The sequence below is a fragment of the Bombina bombina genome, chromosome 5, assembly GCF_027579735.1.
Source record: "Bombina bombina isolate aBomBom1 chromosome 5, aBomBom1.pri, whole genome shotgun sequence".
Taxonomy (NCBI): domain Eukaryota; kingdom Metazoa; phylum Chordata; class Amphibia; order Anura; family Bombinatoridae; genus Bombina; species Bombina bombina.
The window spans coordinates 1,053,306,093-1,053,332,940 of NC_069503.1; the positions used below are offsets into that span (position 1 = coordinate 1,053,306,093).

Here is a 26,848-nt window from a genome sequence, read left to right on the forward strand (position 1 = left end):
AATATTTCTTTAGCAGATATACCATTTTTTCATACAATTATTCTACTATCTTCCTTCCAAAAGGAACACTAAGTCTGATATAAACTTATTTGGCTGATTGAAAATTGCACACACCTGAATCCTAATGTGTGTTTGTAATTTGTTCTAGTAATAATAAAGGTTGTTTATATTATTAAACTAAACTTTCCAAACATGGATTTGGTTGAATGTTTCATATGCTTGTTGCTGCCATCTTTCTTCAAAATGGCAGTGGACGCTCTGTAGTAGCACGAAAACATATTTATGAATATCTACATGATATAACATTGCTATATGTGTGGTTTTGACCTGTTGTATTGCTGCATATTTCTTTTTAGCTTGTGTTTGTACTGTTAATATGTTACAAGAGATTCTGAAAGTATTATAGAAGAGGATTTTTATTTCCTGTACATTGAAATTCTAAAATATTGGGAACCTGAATTAAAACGGTTGAACAAATGACAAGAGGCATGTATGTGTAGATTACTAGTAATGCATTGTGCCTTGAGAGCCTTCTTAGGTATGCTTTCTCAAATAAGAATTATAGAACGGAATGTACATAATTCTTTGGTTTGTAAAGTTTGCGTCTGTCTTTTAAAATTTGAAATACAAAACAGAGTCCTTACGCTTATAATGTTGGCAGTATCTAGTATACTATTTGTATTTTAAACTTATAAAGCTACATTATGTATTAAACGCACTCCTACCTTTCCCTTTTAGATATTGCCTTGATAACCGAAAAGCACTTGAACGAGATGTATCGTTTTCAGAACTTCAGTCACGCCTTATTCGATATGAAACTCAGACCACTTGTACTAGAGAGTGTTGCCCTATACCATTTGCTCTTAGTCCCATTCCATCACCTGCTGTTATATCTGAGCCTGGTAGCGTTCCTGATGGAGAATCATTGCAAACAGAGCCCAGAGCAGACCCACTAAGGCTTAAAAGACGATCGAAGGAACTGGATGTTCTCTTTGCCAGCAAAAGGTAATCTACTGAGATGAACAGTCTACCATAGCAAATATTTTAGTATTTTATTTATATTTACTAATCAGCTGCAGACTGCAACAATGTATTCATATGTCTACCTTGTTTTTTTTCCTGTTATTTATTTAGTTTAGTTCACAACCCTTGTAGTAATAGATGATGTAAGTGAAATGTAAAAAGCACAGTAGTGCATTTCAAATAGCAATAGGCAGATTTACTATACGTTTTGCCTGTACAGCAATGCTTCTGTTAATTCTCAGTTGACCTATTATTAATAAGCATATGATTGCTGCCTCTGTGTTTCTTATGGTATTTGAAATATACTAATATACATTTCAAATGCCACTTATGTCACTTTAACCTATTTTGGCATTTTTAAGTTACAGCTTGTGACAGCATATGCTACGCGGTACTTTTTTCAAGTAGAACCTTCCCAAATGTCTTTAGACTCCTTAATTTGGGTTTTGGTGTATGTTTTATTTCCTTGTCCATAACCTCAGGTTTCCATGAAATTATTCTGAAAGTAAATTCACTTTAAAAGAGCATTGAGTGGCTCCTGCTATTACCTGCAATCACATGGTATTGTCTGTTCCTCCGCCCCCCTTCATTTCCTCTTTTGGCTGGGCTGTGATGTATAGAGCAGTCCCACCCACTCTCTACATAGGCTTTCTAAGGGCTTTAAAAGGGCTGGACATCAAGATTGTCAAATGACACACATGTTGGTTGGATGTTTGGATTGTCATTTAAAAAAAGTTTATCCAAGTGGGCCAGCAAAACATTGCAATAGAAGTATTACTATATGAACTAATTTAACCCTTTCATATATCCTTTGTTTAATTTCAAAGATTACATTTATGGCAATTGATTAGTTATACATTTTTTTAAGTTCATGGGTTTATTTAAAGGGATATGAGAAACATATTTCTTTCATGTAATTAGCAAGAGTCCATGAGCTAGTGACGTATGGGATATACATTCCTACCAGGAGGGGCAAAGTTTCCCAAACCTCAAAATGCCTATAAATACACCCCTCACCACGCCCACAAATCAGTTTTACAAACTTTGCCTCCCATGGAGGTGGTGAAGTAAGTTTGTGCTAGATTCTACGTTGATATGCACTTCTCAGCAGGCTGGAGCCCGGTTTTCCTCTCAGTGTGCAGTGAATGTCAGAGGGATGTGAGGAGAGTATTGCCTATTTGAATTCAATGGTCTCCTTCTACGGGATCTTTTTCATAGGTTCTCTGTTATCAGTTGTAGAGATTCATCTCTTACCTCCCTTTTTCGACGATATACTCTTTATATACCATTACCTCTACTGATTCTCGTTTCAGTACTGGTTTGGCTTTCTACTACATGTAGATGAGTGTCCTGGGGTAAGTAAATCTTATTTTTTGTGACACTCTAAGCTATGGTTGGGCACTTTTATGTTAAAGTTCTAAATATATGTGTTTAAACATTTATTTGCCTTGATTCAGGATGATCAATATTCCTTATTTCAGACAGACAATTTCATTATTTGGGATAATGCATATGAATTATCAATTTTTTTCTTACCTTTAAATTGACTTTTTTCTCTGTGGGCGGTTAGGCTCGCGGGGGCTGAAAATGCTTCATTTTATTGCGTCATTCTTGGCGCTGACTTTTTTGGTGCAAAAAATGTCTTTGTCATTTCCGGCTTCATACTTGTCGCCGGAAGTTGTTCGTGATTGCGTCATTTTTTTGACGTTTTGCGCCAAAAATGTCGGTGTCACCGGATGTGGCGTCATTCTCGGCGCCAAAAGCATTTAGGCGCCAATAATGTGGGCGTCTTTTTTTTGGCGCTAAAAATTATTTGCGTCATTTTTGTCTCCACCTTTTTTTCTCATTATTTAAGTCTCATTTTTCTTTTGCTTCTGGTTACTAGAGGCTTGTTCATTGGCATTTTTTCCCATTCCTGAAACTGTCATTTAAGGAATTTGATAGTTTTTGCTTTATATGTTGTTTTTTCTCTTACATATTGCAAGATGTCTCAGATTGACCCTGGATCAGAAGCTACTTCTGGAAAATCGCTGCATGATGCTGGTTCTACCAAAGTTAAGTGCATTTGTTGTAAACTTGTGGTATCTGTTCCTCCGGCTGTAGTTTGTGATGAATGTCATGATAAACTTGCTAATGCAGATTCAATTTCCATTAGTAATATTCCATTACCTGTTGCTGTTCCATCAACATCTAATACTCAGGATGTTCCTGTTAATATAAGAGATTTTGTTTCTAAATCTATTAGGAAGGCTATGTCTGTTATTCCTCCTTCCAGTAAGCGTAAAAAGTCTTTTAAAACTTCTCATTTCTCAGATGAATTTTTAAATGAACATCATCATTCTGATTTGTCTGTTTCTGATGAGGATTTTTCTGGTTCAGAGGATTCTATCTCAGATATTGACACTGATAAATCTTCATATTTATTTAAAATGGAATTTTTTCGTTCTTTACTTAAAGAAGTTTTAATCGCTTTAGAAATTGAGGATTCTAGTCCTCTTGATACTAAATCTAATAAGCGTTTAAATTCGGTTTTTAAACCTCCTGTAGTTATTCCGGAAGTTTTTCCTGTCCCTGATGCTATTTCTGAAGTAATTTCTAGGGAATTGAATAATCTGGGTAACACTTTTACTCCTTCTAAAAGATTTAAGAAATTGTATCCTGTGCCATCTGATAGATTAGAGTTTTGGGACAAAATCCCTAAAGTTGATGGGGCTATCTCTACTCTTGCTAAGCGTACTACTATTCCTACGGCAGATAGTACTTCCTTTAAGGATCCTTTAGATAGGAAGATTGATTCCTTTCTAAGGAAAGCTTATTTATGTTCAGGTAATCTTCTTAGGCCTGCTATTTCTTTGGCTGATGTTGCTGCAGCTTCCACTTTTTGGTTGGAGGCTTTGGCACAACAAGTGTCAGATCATAATTCTCATAGCATTGTTAAACCTCTTCAACATGCTAATAACTTTATTTGTGATGCCATCTTTGATATCATCAGAGTTGATGTCAGGTATATGTCTTTAGCTATTCTAGCTAGAAGAGCTTTATGGCTTAAAACTTGGAATGCTGATATGTCTTCTAAGTCATCTTTGCTTTCCCTTTCTTTCCAAGGTAATAAATTGTTTGGTTCTCAGTTGGATTCTATTATTTCAACTGTTACTGGGGGGGAAAGGAACTTTTTTACCTCAGGATAAAAAATCTAAAGGTAAATATAGGGCTGCTAATCGTTTTCGTTCCTTTCGTCAGAATAAGGAACAGAAGCCTGATCCTTCCCCTAAAGGAACGGTTTCTGTTTGGAAACCGTCTCCAGTCTGGAAAAAATTCAAGCCTTTTAGAAAGCCAAAGCCAGCTCCCAAGTCCACATGAAGGTGCGGCCCTCATTCCAGCGCAGCTGGTAGGGGGCAGATTACGATTTTTCAAAGAAATTTGGGTCAAATCGATTCACAGTCTTTGGATTCAGAACATTGTTTCACAAGGGTACAGAATAGGTTTCAGGGTAATGCCACCTGCAAGAAGATTTTTTCTTTCTCGCATTCCAATAAATCCAGTGAAGGCTCAGGCATTTCTGAAATGTGTTTCAGATCTAGAGTTGGCTGGAGTAATTATGCCAGTTCCAGTTCTGGAACAGGGGCTGGGGTTTTACTCAAATCTATTCATTGTACCGAAGAAGGAGAATTCCTTCACACCAGTTCTGGATTTAAAAATATTGAATCGTTATGTAAGGATACCAACATTCAAAATGGTAACTATAAGGACTATTCTGCCTTTTGTTCAGCAAGGGCATTATATGTCAACAATAGATTTGCAGGATGCATATCTGCATATTCTGATTCATCCAGATCACTTTCAGTTTCTGAGATTCTCTTTTCTAGACAAGCATTACCAGTTTGTGGCTCTGCCGTTCGGCCTAGCAACGGCTCCGAGGATTGTTTCAAAAGTTCTCGGTGCCCTTCTATCTGTAATCAGAGAACAGGGTATTGTGGTATTTCCTTATTTGGACGATATCTTGGTACTTGCTCAGTCTTCACATTTTAGCAGAATCTCATACGAATCGACTTCTTCAAGAACATGGTTGGAGGATCAATTTACCAAAGAGTTCATTGATTCCTCAGACAAGGGTAACCTTTTTAGGTTTCCAAATAGATTCAGTGTCCATGACTTTGTCTCTGACGGACAAGAGACGTCTGAAATTGATTTCAGCCTGTCGAAACCTTCGGTTTCAATCATTCCCTTCGGTAGCCTTATGCATGGAAATTCTAGGTCTTATGACTGCTGCATCGGACACGATCCCCTTTGCTCGTTTTCACATGCGACCTCTTCAGCTCTGTATGCTGAACCAGTGGTGCAGGGATTATACAAAGATATCACAGTTAATATCTTTAAATCCGATTGTACGACACTCTCTGACGTGGTGGACAGATCACCATCGTTTAATTCAAGGGGCTTCTTTTGTTCTTCCAACCTGGACTGTGATCTCAACAGATGCGAGTCTGACAGGTTGGGGAGCGGTATGGGGGTCTCTGACAGCGCAGGGGGTTTGGGAATCTCAGGAGGCGAGATTACCAATCAACATTTTGGAACTCTGTGCGATTTTCAGAGCTCTTCAGTCGTGGCCTCTTCTGAAGAGAGAATCATTCATTTGTTTTCAGACGGACAATGTCACCACCGTGGCATATATCAATCATCAAGGGGGGACTCACAGTCCTCTGGCTATGAAAGAAGTATCTCGAATACTTGTATGGGCGGAATCCAGCTCCTGTCTAATTTCTGCGGTTCACATCCCAGGTATAGACAATTGGGAAGCGGATTATCTCAGTCGCCAAACGTTGCATCCGGGCGAATGGTCTCTTCACCCAGAGGTATTTCTTCAGATTGTTCAAATCTGGGGTCTTCCAGAAATAGATCTGATGGCTTCTCATCTAAACAAGAAACTTCCCAGATATCTGTCCAGATCCAGGGATCCTCAGGCGGAGGCAGTGGATGCATTATCGCTTCCTTGGAAGTATCACCCTGCCTATATCTTTCCGCCTCTAGTTCTTCTTCCAAGAGTGATTTCCAAGATTCTAAAGGAGCATTCGTTTGTACTGCTGGTGGCTCCAGCATGGCCTCACAGGTTTTGGTATGCGGATCTTGTTCGGATGGCCAGTTGCCAACCTTGGCCACTTCCGTTAAGACCAGACCTTCTATCTCAAGGGCCATTTTTCCATCCTGATCTCAAATCATTAAATTTGAAGGTATGGAGATTGAATGCTTGATTCTTAGTCATAGAGGTTTCTCTGACTCCGTAATTAACACTATGTTACAGGCTCTTAAATCTGTGTCTAGGAAGATATATTATCGAGTCTGGAAGACTTACATTTCTTGGTGTTCTTTTCATCAATTTTCCTGGCATTCTTTTAGAATTCCTAGAATTTTACAGTTTCTTCAGGATGGTCTGGATAAAGGTTTGTCTGCCAGTTCCTTGAAAGGACAAATTTCTGCTCTTTCTGTGCTGTTTCACAGAAAGATTGCTAATCTTCCTGATATTCATTGTTTTGTACAGGCTTTGGTTCGTATCAAACCTGTCATTAAGTCAATTTCTCCTCCTTGGAGTTTGAATTTGGTTCTGGGAGCTCTACAAGCTCCTCCTTTTGAACCTATGCATTCTCTAGATATTAAATTACTTTCTTGGAAAGTTTTGTTTCTTTTGGCCATCTCTTCTGCTAGAAGAGTTTCTGAGTTATCTGCTCTTTCTTGTGAATCTCCTTTTCTGATTTTTCATCAGGATAAGGCAGTGTTGCGGACTTCATTTAAATTTTTACCTAAGGTTGTGAATTCTAACAACATTAGTAGAGAGATTGTGGTTCCTCCATTGTGTCCTAATCCTAAGAATTCTAAGGAAAGATCATTACATTCTTTGGATGTAGTAAGAGCTTTGAAATATTATGTTGAAGCTACTAAGGATTTCCGAAAGACTTCTAGTCTATTTGTTATCTTTTCTGGTTCTAGGAAAGGTCAGAAGGCTTCTGCCATTTCTTTGGCGTCTTGGTTAAAGTCTTTGATTCATCATGCTTATGTTGAGTCGGGTAGAACTCCGCCTCAAAGGATTACGGCTCATTCAACTAGGTCAGTTTCTACTTCGTGGGCATTTAGGAATGAAGCTTCGGTTGATCAGATTTGCAAAGCAGCAACCTGGTCTTCTTTGCATACTTTTACTAAATTCTACCATTTTGATGTGTTTTCTTCTTCTGAAGCAGTTTTTGGTAGAAAAGTACTTCAGGCAGCTGTTTCAGTTTGATTCTTCTGCTTATAATTTCAGTTTTTTTCATTATAAGATTTAATCTTTGTTTGGGGTGTGGATTATTTTTCAGCGGAATTGGCTGTCTTTATTTTATCCCTCCCTCTCTAGTGACTCTTGCGTGGAAGTTCCACATCTTGGGTATTTATTTAGAGTTACAGGCATCGCCGGGGCATCAAGTTTTACGCAGTGACATCACGCGCAATGACGTGATGACGTCACCGTGCAACTTTATTAACAATTTGTGAATATAAAGTATATGGAAAGGAGGCATGCTGCTTAGAAGCCTGTTTGTCTACCTTAAAAGGATATTTCTTTCATGATTCAGATAAAGCATGCAATTGTAAGCAACTTTCTAATTTACTTGTATAATTTTTTTCTTCGTTCTCTTGGTATGCTTTGTTGAATGAGCAGCAATGCACTACTGGTTGCTGACTGAACACATGGGTGAGCCAATGACAATCAGTTTATGCAGCCACCAATCAGCAGCTAGAACCTAGGTTCTTTGCTGATCCTGAGCTTTCATAGATAAATCTTTCAGCAAACAATAGCAAGAGAAGTAAGCAAATTGGAAAGTTGTTTAAAATTGTATGCTCTATCTAAATCATGAAAGAATTTTTTTGGGTTTCATGTCCCTTTTAAGATGAGTAGAAAAGTAACCCATTATTTTCTAACCAATCAACAGTTGTAAAGTATTTTAGAAGTGTAAGCAGTGCCAAAGAGAAGTGTGCAGCTATGATGACGGCATATGCAGAAATGTTAGCTGACTTTGTATGGCACTACACATGATGGATCGTCTGTGTGAACTTTTAATTTGGTGCAATAAAGGATTATAGTTTTGAATCGCACAACATCACTGTGGATCTCCTGCTTTCTTGTTAGGGATTTTAACTACCCTGACATAACCTGGGACAATGAAACTAGTAGTGCAGCTAAAGGAGATAAATGTTCTCAAGGGTAGAAGTCAAAGAACATTTGGGTAACAGTTATCATAACATGGTCACATTTGAAAACACTTTTCATAAGTAGTGTTATAAGGGTTCAACTAAGACTTAATTTCATATGGGTGGCGAGAGTCCACGATCCATTACTCATGGGAAGTACATTCCTACCACTAGGAGGATGATGTCTTCCAAACCCCAAGAGCTCTATAAAAGCCCTTACACATACCTTTTTCTTTACTTTGCCTCCGTTGGAGGTGGTTGAAGCATGAAAATATGAATGATTTCTTCAGTGTTAAAGCCCAGTTTCACCTCATTGGAAATCCTTCATTGGCTCTCTGTAAATTTGGTTGAAGGGACTCGTCTTTTGCCTCCCTTTACAGATCTAAATTATACTCCTATTCCATTACCTCTGCTGATATGTTTGAGTACTAGTTTAGCTGTCCGTTACTTGCTTGATGGTGGACGAGTGTCTATGGGTAAGTATGTTTTTATATTTTTATATACAGACACTCATTCATATAGCTGTGATTATGGGCACTTTTAAAGTTTATCTATATGTGTGTGTATATTTCCCTGGGACAGATACTCACTATTCCCCTTGCTTTTGCACGCAAACATTTTTTATATATAAACTCTCATATAGCTATATTGTGGGCATTTTTCATTGTTTAAAAATGTACATATGGCCCTGGGACAAGAATATCACCATTACCCTGGGACAGAATATCACTATTACCCTTGCTTTGTACATAAATATACAAGGGAGTCTTAGGGAGGCAGACTTTTTCTGCCAAGCCAGCTGTAGAAGTTTAATGATTAGCTCATCTACCTAGCAAGCAGAAGGTTTGAAAATTGAATCCACCTGCAGCTTATTGCACCTCGATTGTGCCATCACAAGTTGTTTTTAAAGGGTGCAGTCTACAATAGAATTTTTGTTTTAAAAGATAAATAATCCCTTTTTCTTTCCTATGGCATGGAGAGTCCACGATTCATTCCAATTACTTTTTTTTTTAAATATCTTTATTGAACATCCATTTTTGTTTACAGAAAATAAGGGGTAGCAGGACCAAAAATAAAAATCATATCATGTATACAAAGCCTACAACTATTACCAAACAACAAGTTTTATAACATAAATTTTTGATCATATTATGTGATCAGTCAAATTGCACAACCTTAGTAACGAAAAATGGATACTTTTCTAGCTACTAAATAAAAATAAGAGAAAAAAGAACTGAGAGAGAAAAAAAAGTGGGAAAACAACCTACTCTCCAACCCCCTAATCCGCCTCTCTAAAGTTCGCAACCCACATAGGAGGAAATTCATTCAATAGTACCAAATCCGCAAAACATTTAGAACTGAGGAAAGGGGTAAGGATATTTTTTTGCACAGAAAGAGGATAGGATTTAATTACTGGCAGCCCGCTATATATATTTAGAGAATTTTTTTCTGTAGCTAAACTTTTATAAAAAGATTTGAATATTATATTATTCTTTAAGAAATGCAACCATAGAGGGGGCTGCGTAAGCTAGCCAATTCCTAATAATCAGGGACCTAGCGGTTAAAATAGCAATCTTAAGAGAGTATTGGTATTGCGGCACCATATCACTGGGTGTCATTAAAAATATTATCTGGTCTGGCGAAAATTGGAAAGATACTTTAAACACTTGACTAAACCAATACTGAATTTTCTGCCAGAACTGAAATATTTTCGGACATAACCAGAAGATATGCAATATATTAGCATTAGGATATCGACAGTAATTACTAACAAAAAGCTACTTAGGAAAAAAGCGCAACATCTTAAGCGGTGACAGGTAATAATTATTAATACGTTTAAAATGTGATTCTTTCCAGCTTGTGGGAATAACACATTTATCTAAGGAAGCAAAACTTTGCTTAATGGTGTCCGCCTCAATCCCCGAGAACATACTGGTCCAAACATTACATAGATTATCAAGGAGTGGCAAGCTTTGTTTAGCTAATATGAGATCATACACTAGGGAGATTGAAGTGTTGCCTCTCATATAACTATTAATACAAATATTAATCTCTGCCCAATTACTAAGAGCCGCTGATGAACACCGCTGCTTATAATAAAAGTGGTGCAGCTGAAAATATGCAAATAAATTATTCTTAGATAGACCAAATTGATGAAAAAGAGCATCCTGAGGAAGGATTTCCATAGTCTCCGAAAGAGCTTGAGCCACATATTTAAGCCCCTTTTCTCCCCATGATCTAAAAATGTTATAGTGATTCCCTGGAATAAATCCAGGATTTCCAACTATAGGTAGCAATTTCGAAAAATATGTTTCAACTTTCAGAATACTACAAAACTTTTGCCAAGCTACAATAACATTTTTAATTGTAATCAATAATTAAATTTTAGGAATAAGTGTCTGCTGAGCACAGTGTAGAATAGCCTTTAAAGCAAACGGTTGTATAAGAAAGCTTTCTAAATCAATAGTTGCAAAATTGTCCGAATCTGTGATCCAATCCAAAGCAATTTTAACTAAGGTGGCAAGATTATAGAGTCTAAGACTGGGTAGTGCCAGACCAGCTGCACTGCGTTTTTGCATTAATCTATTTAAAGAGATGCAAGATTTTTTTCCCATCCCAAATGAACCTAGATAGACACCTTTGGAATTCAGATATATCTGTATTAGTAAGCAGTAGCGGTAAATTCTGAAGTGGATATAAAATGCGAGGGAAGATAATTGTTTTAATTAAACTAATTCGAGCTGCGATAGAAAGAGGAAAAGAGGCCCACAGCTCAAGATCTTTTTTAGCCTTCTGTAATACTGGACGAAGATTTAAATTGTACCATTTTTGCAGATTTTTATGAAGCATAATACCCAGATACCTAAAAGATGCAACTGTGTTGAAGGGATGCTGTTGATAACTAGCCCTTGATTTATTTAGCCACATAAGTTCACTTTTCTCGTAATTAATTTTATAGCCAGAAATAGAACTAAATTCAGATAACGTATGCAAAATTAAAGGAATAGTCTGAGCGGTATTCTCCAGAATTAATAAAAGATCATCCGCATAACAACAGAATTTTCAAAGTATGTGAGCCCAGCGTGATTCCCAACAGATTATCCCTAAACCAGATAGCCAGTGGTTCAAGTGCCACATTAAATTATAGAGGGGACAATGGGCACCCCTGCCTTGTACCCCTCCCAAGTGTTAATTTAGGCGATTGGGTACCATTAATAATTAAATAAGAGATCAGCGAATTGTATATTTTACAAACAAAGGTCATAAATTGATCCTTTAAGCCAAATTTTTCAAGAACCTTAAATAAATATTGCCAGGTGATAGAATCGAACGCTTTGTCTGCGTCAAGCGTGATTAGCGCAATTTCAGCAGTGATGTTATTTCTCTTGCCTTTTTCTAAATTCCAAATATAATCTAATAATAGTGTATTCCAATTCATCCAGATCACTATCAGTTCCTGAGATTCTCTTTTCTAGACAAGCATTACAAGTTTGTTGCCCTTCCGTTTGGCCTAGCAACAGCTCCAAGGATCTTTTCTAAGGATCTCGGTGCCCTTCTCTCTGTAATCAGAGAACAGGGTATTGTGGTATTTCCTTATTTGGACGATATCTTGGTACTTGCTCAGTCTTTACATTCTGCAGAATCTCATACGAATCAACTTGTGTTGTTTCTTCAAAGACATGGTTGGAGGATCAATTTACCAAAGAGTTCCTTGATTCCTCAGACAAAAGTAACCTTTTTGGGTTTTCAAATAGATTCAGTGTCCATGACTTTGTCTCTAACAGAAAAGAGACGTCTGAAGTTGGTTTCAGCTTGTCGAAACCTTCAGTCTCAATCATTCCCTTCGGTAGCTTTGTGCATGGAAATTCTAGGTCTCATGACTTCTGCATCGGACGCGATCCCTTTTGCTCGCTTTCACATGAGACCTCTCCAGCTTTGTATGCTGAGCCAGTGGTGCAGGGAATATACAAAGATATCACAATTAATATCCTTAAATCCCAATGTTCGATCTTCTCTGACTTGGTGGTTGAATCACCATCGTCTAATTCAAGGGGCCTCTTTTGTTCGTCCAACCTGGACTGTGATCTCAACAGATGTAAGTCTTTCAGGTTGTGGAGCTGTATGGGGATCTCTGACAGCGCAGGGGGTTTGGGAATTTCAGGAGGTGAAATTACCAATCAACATTTTGGAACTCCGTGCGATTTTTGGAGCTCTTCAGTTCTGGCCTCTTCTGAAGAGAGAATCGTTTATTTGTTTTCAGACAGACAACGTCACAACCGTGGCGTATGTCAATCATCAAGGTGGGACTCAGTCCTCAGGCTATGAAAGAAGTATCTCGGATATTTGTATGGGCGGAATCCAGCTCCTGTCTAATCTCTGCGGTTCACATCCCAGGTGTAGACAATTGGGAAGCGGATTATCTCAGTCGCCAGACGTTACATTCGGGCAAATGGTCTCTTCACCCAGAGGTATTTCTTCAGATTGTTCAAATCTGGGGACTTCCAGAAATAGATCTGATGGCCTCTCATCTAAACAAGAAACTTCCCAGGTATCTGTCCAGATCCAGGGATCCTCACGCGGAAGCAGTGGACGCGTTGTAGCTTCCTTGGAATTATCAACCTGCTTATATCTTTCCGCCTCTAGTTCTTCTTCCAAAATTCTAATGGAACATTCGTTTGTATTGCTGGTGGCTCCAGCATGGCCTCACAGGTTTTGGTATGCGGATCTCGTTCGGATGGCAAGTTGCCAACCTTGGACACTTCCGTTAAGGCGAGACCTATCTCAAGGCCCATTTTTCCATCCGGATCTCAAATCATTAAATTTGAAGGTATGGAAATTGAACGCTTGATTCTTAGTCATAGAGGTTTCTCTGACTCAGTGATTAATACTATGATACAGGCTCGTAAATCTGTGTCTAGAAAGATTTATTACAGAGTCTGGAAGACTTACGTTTCTTGGTGTTCTTCTCATAAATTCTCTTGGCATTCTTTTAGAATTCCTAGAATTTTACAGTTTCTTCAGGATGGTTTGGATAAGGGTTTGTTTGCAAGCTCTTTGAAAGGTCAAATCTCTGCTCTTTCTGTTCTTTTTCACAGAAAGATTGCTAATCATCCTGATATTCATTGTTTTGTACAGGCTTTTGTTCGTATCAAGCCTGTCATTAAGTCAATCTCTCCTCCTTGGAGTCTTAATTTGGTTCTGAGGGCTTTACAGGGTCCTCTGTTTGAACCTATGCATTCTCTGGATATTAAATTACTTTCTTGGAAAGTGTTGTTCCTTTTGGCCATCTCTTCTGCTAGAAGAGTTTCTAAGTTATCTGCTCTTTCTTGTGAATCTCCTTTTCTGATTTTTCATCAGGATAAGTCGGTGTTGCGGACTTCATTTACATTTTTACCTAAGGTTGTGAAATCTAACAACATTAGTAGAGAAATTGGTGTCCCTTCATTGTGTCCTAATCCTAAGAATTCTATGGAGAGATCTTTACATTCTTTGCATGTAGTAAGAGCTTTGAAATATTATGTTGAAGCTACTAAAGGTTTTAGAAAGACTTCTAGTCTATTTGTTATCTTTTCTGGTATCAGAAAAGGTCAGAAGGCTTCTTCCATTTCCTTGGCATCTTGGTTAAAGTCTTTGATTCATCATGCTTATGTAGAGTCGGGTAAGTCTGTCCCTGCCTCAAAGGATTACGGCTCATTCTACTAGGTCAGTTTCTACTTCCTGGGCTTTTAGGAATGAAGCTTCTGTTGATCAAATTTGCAAAGCAGCAACTTGGTCTTCTTTGCATACTTTTACTAAATTCTACCATTTTGATGTTTTCTTTTCTTCAGAAGTAGTTTTTGGTAGAAAAGTACTTCAGGCAGCTGTTTCAGTTTGATTCTTCTGCTTATAATTTCAGTTTTTTTCATTATAAGATTAAAACTTTTTGATTTGGGTTGTGGATTATTTTTTCAGCGGAATTGGCTGTCTTTATTTTATCACTCCCTCTCTAGTGACTCTTGCGTGGAAGTTCCACATCTTGGGTATCTGCTATCCCAAACGTCACTAGCTCATGGACTCTTGCTAATTACATGAAAGAAAACATAATTTATGTAAGAACTTACCTGATAAATTAATTTCTTTCATATTAGCAAGAGTCCATGAGGCCCACCCTTTTTTGTGGTGGTTATGATTTTTTTGTATAAAGCACAATTATTCCAATTCCTTATTTGTAATGCTTTCGCTCCTTTCTTATCACCCCACTTCTTGGCTATTCGTTAAACTGAATTGTGGGTGTGGTGAGGGGTGTATTTATAGGCATTTTGAGGTTTGGGAAACTTTGCCCCTCCTGGTAGGAATGTATATCCCATACGTCACTAGCTCATGGACTCTTGCTAATATGAAAGAAATGAATTTATCAGGTAAGTTCTTATAAATTATGTGAATAATGTGATAATTTACGTGAACTTAGCACTGCTTTAGCCAAACCTCTACTCTATTTTTCTAGGCTCTTTATCCTCAAGCATATTACCCCAGGATTGGTGTAAGGCTGATATGATGCCACGAAACTATAGACCAGTTAGTCTGACACTGATATTGGGGAAAATACTTGGATGTCTTTATAGGTGATTATATTAATGAGTACATTCGTATAAAGAAAATTATGAGTTATAATCAGCATTATTTTATGGGAAATAATTCATGACAAACTAATCTATTTCGATTCTACGCGGATGTAAAAATATAGATGAAAGGGAATCCGTTCATGTGATATACTTGGATTTTGCAAAGCCGTTTGATACTGTGCCACATGAGCGATTAATGTACAAAATGAAGGGAATTGGAAATAGTTGAAAATGTTAGTTCATGGATGAAATAACTAGATAAGACAGGGAGCAACAAGTATTTGTAAATGGATCATCTGTTAGGTTACACCTAAAGTTACTTGTGTTTGCCTTAACTCCTTGAATGCTAGCTTTGAAATCACACTCTCTACATGTGCTCATTCTAAAAGATTTGTGGTCTCATTAGAGAGATAAGTCTCAGTGGAATCATTCTGGATGGTCCCACTTGGTTGTCTTTTTATGTACATTCCATTTTTCTAATTTAACATTTGCTAAGTTTTTCACACTGCTTTCCCTCACAGCTAGGCAAAGCATACCTTCATTTAGGTTGCTTTAGTACCAACTGTACTGATTGTTTCCAAGTGGGAGCGAAAACAAGATTTTTACATATGAAAAAACAATAATACTTTTATTTTAAGTGAAGCTTCAACCTGACACCATTGTTATTTGTTTCTTTTCCCTAACTCATTTTGATTGGGCATATCATTCTTTTTCCAGTTAAGTCCTAGTTTGGCCATACATTGAAGTAAATCTGGCAGCATGGAGGGGTTATATTTAGGGAAGTCGAGGCGCTATGAATTTCTACCAAACTACCTTGTAATAAACTAGTTTAAAAAAAAAAAATCCTACATTTCTTTCATGTAATTGGCAAGAGTCCATGAGCTAGTGGCGTATGGGATATACAATCCTACCAGGAGGGGCAAAGTTTCCCAAACCTCAAAATGCCTATAAATACACCCCCTCACCACACCCACAATTCAGTTTTACAAACTTTGCCTCCTATGGAGGTGGTGAAGTAAGTTTGTGCTTGATTTTCTTCTGTGATATGTGCTTCTCAGCATTTTGAAGCCTGATTCCTCTTATATTACAGTGTTTGTCAGAGGGATATGAAGAGAATATCATCTATTGATTCTATAGTTTTCCTCACGGGAAATCTTTTCAAAGGTTCTCTGTTATCTGTCGTAGAGATTCATCTCTTACCTCCCTTTTCAAAATGACGATATACTCTTATTCCATTACCTCTACCGATACTTTCTTTCATGTAATTGGCAAGAGTCCATGAGCTAGTGACGTATGGAATTTACAATCCTACCAGGAGGAGCAAAGTTTCCCAAACCTCAAAATGCCTATAAATACACCCCTCACCACACCCACAATTCAGTTTAAAGTTTATTGCGTTATTCTTGGCGCAAGATTTTATGGCGCAAAGTTACATTAGTTGACGCAATTTCGTCATTCCCGGTGTCTTAGTTGACGCCGAGTACTTCACAAGGTTGCGTCTTCTGTGACGCAAGTGTGTCATTTCCTGACGTTTTTGGCCCCAAAAATGTTTTTTCTGTTTGTGCCGTGCGTCATACTTGGCTCCAAATATTTTCATTATTTAAGACCCCATTCCTATATGCCTCTTGCCTTTTCTCTATGTCAGAGGGCTATGCTGTTTACATTTTTTTCCCCATTCTTGAAACTGCCATATAAGGAAATTGATCATTTTGCTTTATATGTTGTTTTTTCTCTTACATTTGCAAGATGTCTCAATCTGATCCTGTCTCAGAAGTCACTGTTGGAACTCTGCTGCCGGATAAAGGTTCTACCAAAGCTAAGTGTATTTGTTGTAAACTTGTGGAGGTTATATCTCCAGCTGTGGTTTGTAATAGTTGTCATGATAAACTTTTACATGCAGAGAATGTATCCATCAGTAGTAGTTCATTACCTGTTGTTGTTCCCTCAACATCTAATGCACAAGATATACCTGTAAATTTAAAAGAATTTATTTATAATTCTATACTGAAGGCTTTGTCTGCTATTCCGCCTTCTAATAAACATAAAAGGTCTTTTAAAACTTCTCATAAAGTTGATGAAATTTCAAATGGCCGGCAACATACTGAATTATCCTTCTCTGATGAGGATCTATCTGGTTTAGAAGATCCTGCCTCAGATATTGACACTGATAAATCTTCTTTGTTTAAAATGGAGTATATTCATTCTTTGTTAAAAGAAGTGTTGCTTACATTGGATATGGAGGAAACTAGTCCTCTTGATATTAAAACTAGTAAACGTTTAATTTCTGTTTATAAACCTCCTGTGGTTATTCCAGAGGTTTTTCCATTTCCTGATGATATTTATGATATGATTTCTAAGGAATGGAATAGGCCTGGTACTTTTATTCCTTCAAGGTTTAAAAAATTGTACCCTTTGCCAGCAGTTTCTTTAGAGTTTTGGGAAAAAAATCCCTTAAAGGGACAGTCAAGTCCAAAAAAACTTTCATTTTTCAAATAGGGCATGTAATTTTAAACAACTTTCCAATTTACTTTTATGAACAATTTTGCTTTGTTCTCTTGGTATTCTAGTTGAAAGCTAAACCTAGGAAGGCACATATGATAATTTCTAAGCCCTTGAAGGCTGCCTCTATTTTATTTACTTTTCACAGCAGGGGAGAGCAAGCTCATGTAGGCCATATAGATAGCATTGTGATCACGCCCGTGGCTAGTGGCAGACACTGCACTAATTGGCTAAAATGCAAGTCAATAGATAACTAAAAGTCATGTGATTAGGGGCGGTCAGAAGATGTTTAGATACAAGTTAGTCACAGAGGTAAAAAGTGTATTTATATAACTGTGTTGGTTTTGCAAAACTGGGGAATGGGTAATAAAGGGATTATCTATCTTTTTAAACAACAAAAATTCTGCAGTTGACTGTCCCTTTAAGTTGATGGGGCTATCTCTACTCTTGCTAAACATACTACTATTCCTACTGAAGATAGACCTTTTAAAGATCATAGCTCATTCTACTAGATCAGTTTCCACTTTGTGGGCTTTTAAGAATGAAGCTTCAGTTGATCAGATTTGCAAAGCAGCAACTTGGTCTTCTTTGCATACATTTACTAAATTCTACCGTTTTTATGTATTTGCCTCTTCGGAAGCAGTTTTTGGTAGAAAAGTTCTTCAGGCAGCTGTTTCAGTTTGATTCCTCTGCCTATGTTTTAAGTTTTTTCTTTTCAATTATGAGAAAAACTTTTTTTTTTTTTTTTGGATGTGGATTTAATTTTTTCAGTTGAAAATGGTTGTTTTTATTTGTATCCCTCCCTCTCTAGTGACTCTTCTGTGGAGTACCACATCTTAGGTATTACTATCTCATACGTCACTAGCTCCTGGACTCTTGCCAATTATATGAAAGAAAACATAATTTATGTAAGAACTTACCTGATAAATTCATTTCTTTCATATTGGCAAGAGTCCATGAGACCCACCCTTTTTATGGTGGTTATGATTTTTTGTATAAAGCACAATTATTTCCAAATTCCTTTGTTGATTCTTTTTACTCCTTTCTTTATCACCCCACTACTTGACTATTCATTAAACTGAATTGTGGGTGTGGTGAGGGGTGTATTTATAGGCATTTTGAGGTTTGGGAAACTTTGCCGCTCCTGGTAGGATTGTATATCCCATAGGTCACTAACTCCTGGACTCTTGCCAATAGGAAATAAATGAATTTATCAGGTAAGTTCTTACATAAATTATGTTTTTAGTCTTCTCAAATATGAAGAAAGTTTTTTTATTGTAAGCATAAATCTTGTTTCTTTAAATAGAAATATAATGCATGCGAAACATTTTTTTTTTCCTTTCTGTTTATCCAGACTTATGAAATCTGATAGTTCAGATTCTCTGCTATCCCTTCCAAGTGAAAGTTCTACACTGTCACTAAGGAGTACAAGAGCGAGACCAGAAAAATCAGACTCTAGCTTGTCTAGTCAACCATCCAGTAGCCAACTTCAGTCAAGTAAATCTTCTCAACAGAACAAACGTTTGCCCCAAGAACAGGAGAACAAGGAGTCAAGATCTCAAAAACATAACCGGGTATACTGATTGCTCAAACTCATAAATATATGGAGCATTTTAATACTTTACCTATTTGTTCTTTCCTTTTGTATTGTATTTGAATGTGGCAACTTGTGTTATGAGATTTGTAGTTCTTAATTTGTTTTTGTTTTTTAAAACTGCTTGATTCAATCATCATATCTCATTAAGAATTCCAATACATTTTATTTTTTTTTAGATGCTAAAAGAAGTAGTATCAAGAACTCTAGAGAAACATGGAGTTGGATCGAGTCACCCATGCTACGCAGCATGCAGCCAGAGACTATTTGATATTTCAAAGTTCTTTTTAAAGGTTGGATAACATAGGCCCTCTATTCTAATTAGTTAAGTTTACTGTGTAAACATTTTTGTGTAGGATGTTGTTTTTGCTTAACTTTGTATAATAATCTAATTTATTAAAAGCAATGCCATTTGAATTTAAGCTTTCTTAGTCACATATATGAAAAAATCTGGACCTTAGAGTGGTGTAATTCATCAGATTTTTTGTGTGTTTTGTCCACACATAAACTGAAGCCAAATATAAGAGGCTATTGAGTAGGTAAAACATGAAAACTGTTAGAATAAATGTTAAAAATGGCTGTCTAATGTGTTTGGTTATGACCTTTAACATTTTAGTAACATACAGTTATAGCTTAAAGGGACAGTATACATACATTTTAATTTAACTGCATGTAATACACTACTATAAAGAATAATATGCACAGATACCGATATAAAAATCCAGTATAAAACTTTCTAAAAACTTAGTTAGAAGCTCCTAATTTAGCAATGTGATGAGGTTAGGCAGGGACACCCACTGAAAGCGACTGAGCGCAGGCCCTCCTCCCCTCCCTTGCATATGAAAAGACCCATTATACAAACAGAAGCCATCTGAAGTCTGTATACATCTAAAACTTTGGGGCTTGTTTAGGAGTCTAAAAATCAGCACAATGTTATTTAAAAATAAGCAAAACTATACATTTTTACAAAAACCAGAAGGGCTATATAAATGTATAGTCTACAAAACACTTATGCAAAGAAAAATCTAGTGTAAAATGTCCCTTTAAAGGCTAAAAACCTAGGACTGTATAGTCCTCCCAGCATACTACTGACCTCCATGTTCCTTTTAATGCAATATGAATGTATGTAGTTAACTATGTCCTATTTCTTTCATGTAATTGGCAAGAGTCCATGAGCTAGTGACGTATGAGATATACAATCCTACCAGGAGGGGAAAAGTTTCCCAAACTTAAAAATGCCTATAAATACACCACACCCACAATTCATTCAGTTTACAAACTTTGCCTCCTATGGAGGTGGTGAAGTAAGTTTGTGCTTGAATTCTATGATTTCTTCTATGATAAGCGCTTCTAAGCATTTTGAAGCCCAATTCCTCTCAGAGTACAGTGTTTGTCAGAGGGATGTGAAGGGAGCATCGCCTATTGATGTTATGGTTTTCCTTGCGGGAAATCTTTTCTAAGGTTCTCTGTTATCGGTTGTAGGGATTCATCTCCTACCTCCCTTTTCAGATCGACGATATACCCTTATATACCATTACCTATGCTGATACTTTTTCAGTACTGGTTTGGCTATCTGCTATATGTGGATGGGTGTCTTTCGGTAAGTGTGTTTTTTCTTATTTAAGACACTCGCAGCTATTGTTTGGCGCTTTATGTATTATTATAAAGTCTTAAATATATGTATTTTACTTATTTGCCATGAGTCAGGTTTATGTATATTTCCTTTTGCAGACTGTCAGTTTCAGTTTGGGAAGCATGTTTAGGAAGTTATTTATCTTACCTGGGGTATAGTCCTTTTTTTCAAATTGACTGTTTTTACTTTTGCGGGCAAAATTAGGCTCGCAAGGGGGCAAAATGCTGTTATTTATTGCGTCATTCTTGGCGCTAGAATTTTTTTGGCACGAAGGTACGTCTTTGACGCAAGTTCGTCATTTCCGGCGTCTTAGTTGACGCCAGGTTTCCTTGTACGAGGTTGCGTCTGTTATGACACGAGTTGCGTCATTTCCGGATGTTGTTGGCGCCAAAAAAAATTCAACTTCCTTTTGTGTCGTACGTTATATTTGGCACCAAAAAATGTAGTTTATTTTTCACCCCACTTCCTATATGCCTCTTGCCTTCTATATATTCAGATGGCCATGCTGTTTGCATTTTTTCCCATTCCTGAAACTGCCATATAAGGAAATTTTGCTTTAATGTTGTTTTTTCTTTTATATTTTGCAAGATGTCTCAATCTGATCCTGTCTCAGAAGCAATTGTTGGAACCCTGCTGCCTGATCACAGTTCTACCAAAGCTAAGTGTATCAGTTGTAAGTTAGCTGAGATTATATCTCCAGCTGTAGTATGTAACATTTGCCATGATAAGCTTTTGCACGCAGAAAATGTTTCCATCAGTACTAGTACAGTTTCTGTTCCTTCAACATCTAATGTACATGATATCCCTGTTGATATTGCTGATGTGATACTGAAGGCTTTGTCTGCTATTCCACCTTCTAATGATCGACAACATACTGAAATATCCTCCTCCTGATAAGGATCTCTCCGATTCAGAAGATCCTACCTCAGACATGGACACTGACAAATCTACTTATCTTTTCAAGATTGAGTATATTCGTTCTAGTCCTCTTGATATCAAAATTAGTAAACGTTTAAATTCTGTTTATAAACATCCTTGTGGTTACTCCTGAGGTTTTTCCAGTTCCTGATGCTATTTCTGATGTGATTGCTAATGAATGGATTAAGCCTGGTACTTCTTTCATTCCTGCTTCTAGATTTAAAAAGTTGTACCCTTTGCCAGCGGCTAGATTAGAGTTTTGAGAAAAAGTCCCCAATGTTGATGGGGCTATTTCTACTGTTGCCAAACGTACTACTATTCCTATGGAAGATAGTATTTATTTTAAAGATCCTTTAGATAGGAAACTTGAATCTTATCTAAGGAAAGCTTATTTATATTCTGGCTATCTTTTCAGGCCTGCCATTTCTGTGGCTGATGTTGCGGCTGCATCAACCTTTTGTTTGGATAGCTTAGCGCAACAGGAAACAGATCCTGATTTGTCTAGCATTGTTCGTTTGCTTCAACATGCTAATCATTTTCTCTGTGATGCTATTTTTAATATCATCAAAATTGATGTTAAATCTATGTCTTTAGCTATTTTAGCTAGAAGAGCTTTATGGCTCAAATCTTGGAATGCTGACATGGTATCTAAGTCTAGATTACTATCTCTTTCCAAGGTAACAATTTATTTGGTTCTCATTTGGATTCAATTATTTCAATTATCACTGGAGGGAAGGGAGTTTTTTTACCTCTGGATAAAAGATCTAAGGGTAAATCTAAAGCTTCAAATCGTTTTCGTTCTTTTCAACTGAACAAGGAACAGAAAACCAATGCTTTCCCTAAAGACTCTGGTTCCAATTGGAAACCACCTTCAAGTTGGAATAAATCCAAGCCTTTTAAGAAATCAAAGCCAGCCCCCAAGTCTGCATGAAGGTGCGGTCCTCGATCCAGTTCAGCTGGTGGGGGGCAGACATTTGGGCAGATTCTGTTTAAAATCGGTGTATTCAGAGTATTGTCTCTCGGGTATCGAATAGGATTCCGAGTAAGACCTCCTGTGAGAAGATTCTTTCTCTCACGTTCCAGCAAATCTGGTGAAGGCTCAGATCTAGAGCTTTTCAGGGGTAATCATACCAGTTCCGTTTCAGGAACAGGGTCTGGGTTTTTATTCAAATCTATTCATTGTCCCAAAGAAAAAGAAAATTCATTCAGGCCAGTTCTGGATCTGAAAATTTTGAATCGTTATGTAAGAGTGCCAACTTTCAAAATGGTGACTATAAGGACTATTCTACCTTTTGTTAAAGGGACACTGTACCCAAAAAAATTCTTTCATGATTCAGATTGAGCATGAAATTTTAAGCAACTTTCTAATTTACTCCTATTATCAAATTTTCTTCATTCTCCTGGTATCTTTTATTTAAAATGCAAGAATGTAAGTTTAGATGCCGGGCCATTTTTGGTGAACAACCTGGTTTGTCCTTGCTGATTGGTGGATACATTCATCCACCAATAAAAAAATTCTGTCCAGAGTACTGAACCCCAAAAAAGCATAGATGCCTTCTTTTTCAAATAAAGATAGCAAAAGAACAAAGAGAAATGGATAATCGGAGTAAATTAGAAAGTTGCTTAAAATTGCATGCTCTTTCTGAATTACAAAACAATTTTTTTGGGTTCAGTGTCCCTTTAAGCAAGGGCATTATATGTCCACAATAGACTTACAGGATGCATATCTTCATATTCCGATTCATCCAGACCACTATCAGTTTCTGAGATTCTCTTTTCTAGACATGCATTACCAATTTGTCGCTCTTCCATTTGGCCTAGCGAGAGCTCCAAGAATTTTTCAAAGGTTCTCGGTGCCATAATTTCTGTATTGCATTTTTTTCTTATTTGGGCGATATCTTGGTACTAGCTCAGTCTTTACATTCTGCAAATCAACTAGTGTTGTTTCTTCAAAGACATGGTTGGAGGATCAATTTGCCAAAAAGTTTCTTGATTCCTCAGACAAGGGTCACCTTTTTAGGTTTCCAGATAGATTCAGTGTCCATGACTCTGTCTCTAACAGACAAGAGACGTTTAAAATTGGTTTCAGCTTGTTGAAACCTTCAGTCTCAATCATTCCCTTCAGTAGTTATGTGCATGGAAGTTTTAGGTCTCATGACTGCAGCATCGGATGCGATCCCCTTTACTCGTTTTCATATGAGACCTCTCCAGCTTTGTATGCTGAACCAATGGTGCAGGGATTATACAAAGATATCACAATTAATATAATTAAATCCCAATGTTCGACTCTTCCTGACTTGGTGGTTAGATCACCATTGTATAGTTCAAGGGGCCTCTTTTTTGTTCGTCCAACCTGGACTGTGATCACAACAGATGCAAGTCTTTCAGGATGGGGAGCTGTCTGGGGATCTCTGACAGCACACAAGGGGTTTGGAAATCTCAAGAGGCGAGGTTACCAATCAATATTTTAGAACTCCATAATATTTTCAGTGCTCTTCAAGTTTGGCCTCTGTTGAAGAGAGAACCGTCCATTTGTTTTCAGACAGACAATATCACAACTGTGGCATGTGTCAATCATCAGGGTGGGACTCACAGTCCCCAAGCTATGAAAGAAGTATCTTGGATACTTGCTTGGGCGGAATCCAGCTCCTGTCTAATTTATATGGTTCATATCCCAGGTATAGACAATTGGGAAGCGGATTATCTCAGCCGTCCCTTTACATCCAGGGGAGTGGTCGCTCCATCCAGATGTGTTTTCTCAGATTGTTCAGATGTGGGGTCTTCCAGAAATAAATCTGATGGCTTCCCATCTAAACAAGAAACTACCCAGGTACCTGTCCAGGTCCAGGGATCCTCAGGCGAAAGCGATGGACGCGTTAACAGTTCCTTGGTGTTATAAACCTGCTTATATTTTCCCGCCTCTAATCCTTCTTCTTCCAAGAGTGATCTCCAAAATCATCATTGAACAATCGTTTGTGTTGCTGGTAGCTCCAGCATGGCCTCACAGGTTTTGGTATGCGGATCTTGTTCGGATGTCCAGTTGCCAACCTTGGCCACTTCCATTAAGGCCAGACCTTCTATCTCAAGGTCTGTTTTTCCATCAGTATTTCAAAGCATTAAATTTGAAGGTATGGAAATTGAACGCCTAGTGCTTAGTCATGGAGGTTTCTCTGACTCAGTGATTAATACTATGTTACAGGCTTGTAAATTTGTTTCTAGGAAGATTTATTATCTATTTTGGAAGACTTATTTCATAGTGTTCTTCTCATAAATTCTCCTGGCATTCTTTTAGAATTCCTAGAATTTTACAGTTTCTTCAGGATGGTTTGGATAAAGATTTGTCTGCAAGTTCCTTGAGGGGACAAATCTCTGCTCTTTTGGTTTTATTTCACAGAAAGATTGCTAAGCTTCCTGATATTCATTGTTTTATATAGGCTTTGGTCCGTATCAAGCCTGTTATTAAATCAATTTCTCCTCCTTGTAGTCTTAATTTGGTTTTGAAGGCTTTACAGGCTCCTCCGTTTGAGCCTATGCGTTTTTTGGACATTAAACTACTTTCTTGGAAAGTGTTGTTCCTCTTTCTTGTGAATCTCATTTTTCTTATTTTCCATCAGGATAAGGCAGTTTTCGGACTTCATTTAAATTTCTTCCTAAGGTTGTGAATTCTAACAACATTAATAGAGAAATTGTTGTTCTTTCTTTGTGTCCTAATCCTAAGAATTCTTTGGAGAGATCCTTACATTCTTTGGATGTTGTAAGAGCTTTGCAATATTATGTTGAAGCTACTAAAGATTTCAGGAAGACTTCTAGTATATTTGTTATCTTTTCTGGTTCTAGGAAAGGTCAGAAGGCTTCTGCCATTTCCTTGGCATCTTGGTTAAAGCTTTTGATTCATCAGGCTTTTTTGGAGTCGGGCCAGGCCCCGCCTCAGAGAATTACAGCTCATTCTACTAGATCAGTTTCCACTTCATGGGCTTTTAAGAATGAAGCTTCCGTTGATCAGATTTGCAAAGCAGCAACTTGTTCTTCTTTGCATACATTTATTAAATTCTATGTATTTTTTCTTGTAGTTTTTGGTAGAAAAGTTTTTCAGGCACCTGTTTTAGTTTGATTTCTCTGCTTATGTTTAAGTTTTTTTCTTTTTATTTATGAGAATAAACTTATATTTTGGGCTGTGGGTTAATTTTTTCAGTTGAAAATGGTTGTTTTTATTTGTATCCCTCCCTCTCTAGTGACTCTTCTGTGGAGTACCACATCTTAGGTATTACTATCTCATACGTCACTAGCTCCTGGACTCTTGCCAATTATATGAAAGAAAACATAATTTATGTAAGAACTTACCTGATAAATTAATTTCTTTCATATTGGCAAGAGTCCATGAGACCCACCCTTTTTATGGTGGTTATGATTTTTTGTATAAAGCACAATTATTTACAAATTCCTTTGTTGATGCTTTTTACTCCTTTCTTTATCACCCCACTACTTGGCTATTCGTTAAACTGAATTGTGGGTGTGGTGAGGGGTGTATTTATAGGCATTTTGAGGATTGGGAAACTTTGCCCCTCCTGGTAGGATTGTATATCCCATACGTCACTAGCTCATGGACTCTTGCCAATATGAAAGAAATGAATTTATTAGGTAAGTTCTTACATAAATTATGTTTTTCAGGTATATCACATTGAATTCATAATACGAACTCCTACAGGAAGGTTTTTTTTTTTTCACCCGTATTCCATAACATCCTATGAAAGCTCTGGCTTTTCTCAAATCTGTCTCAGATCTGGAAAATATGAGAATAATTGTTCCAGTTCCTTTACAGGAACAAGGGATGGGGTTCTATTCAAATCTCATCATTGTACCAAAGAAGGAAATTTCTTTCAGACCAATTCTGTATCTGAAAACTCTAAACAAATTTGTAAGAATTCTAAATTTCAAAATGTAAACTAGAAGAACTATTCTGGCTTATGGTCAACAAGGTCACTTTATGTCCACAATATATTTACTGGATGCTTACCTTCGCATCCCAATGCACCCAGAACATTACCAGTTCCTGAGGTTCTTTTTTTTTTCTCGAAAAAGTTTGTTGCTCTTCTAATCGGTCTAGCAACAGCTCCAAGAATAATATACCAAGGCTCTCAGTGACCTTTTGTCTGTAATCAGAGTTCGGGATATTGCGGTATTTCCTTACGTGAACAATATCTTGGTGCTAGCTCAATTTTTTCATTTTGCAGAATCTCACACAAAACAACTATTGTTGTTTCTTCAAAGACATGGTTGGTGGATCAATTTATCAAAGAGTTAATCGTTTCCACAGACAAGGTTTCCAGGTAGATTGTGTCCATGACTCTTTCCCTGACAGAAAAG

At 37.2% G+C, this 26,848-nt stretch overlaps 1 protein-coding gene across 2 annotated transcripts in view; it reads left to right on the forward strand.

Moving 5' to 3' along the window:
- The window catches only part of MTBP (MDM2 binding protein), a 201,350-nt gene that overhangs the window by 120,099 nt on the left and 54,403 nt on the right, over window positions 1-26,848 (forward strand). For both annotated transcript variants that reach the window (XM_053715325.1, XM_053715326.1), the window contains exons 18-20: window positions 739-1,005; window positions 18,694-18,913; window positions 19,113-19,226. In XM_053715325.1, the coding sequence (XP_053571300.1) occupies window positions 739-1,005; window positions 18,694-18,913; window positions 19,113-19,226 (601 nt within the window). The remainder of the gene's footprint in view (window positions 1-738; window positions 1,006-18,693; window positions 18,914-19,112; window positions 19,227-26,848) is intronic.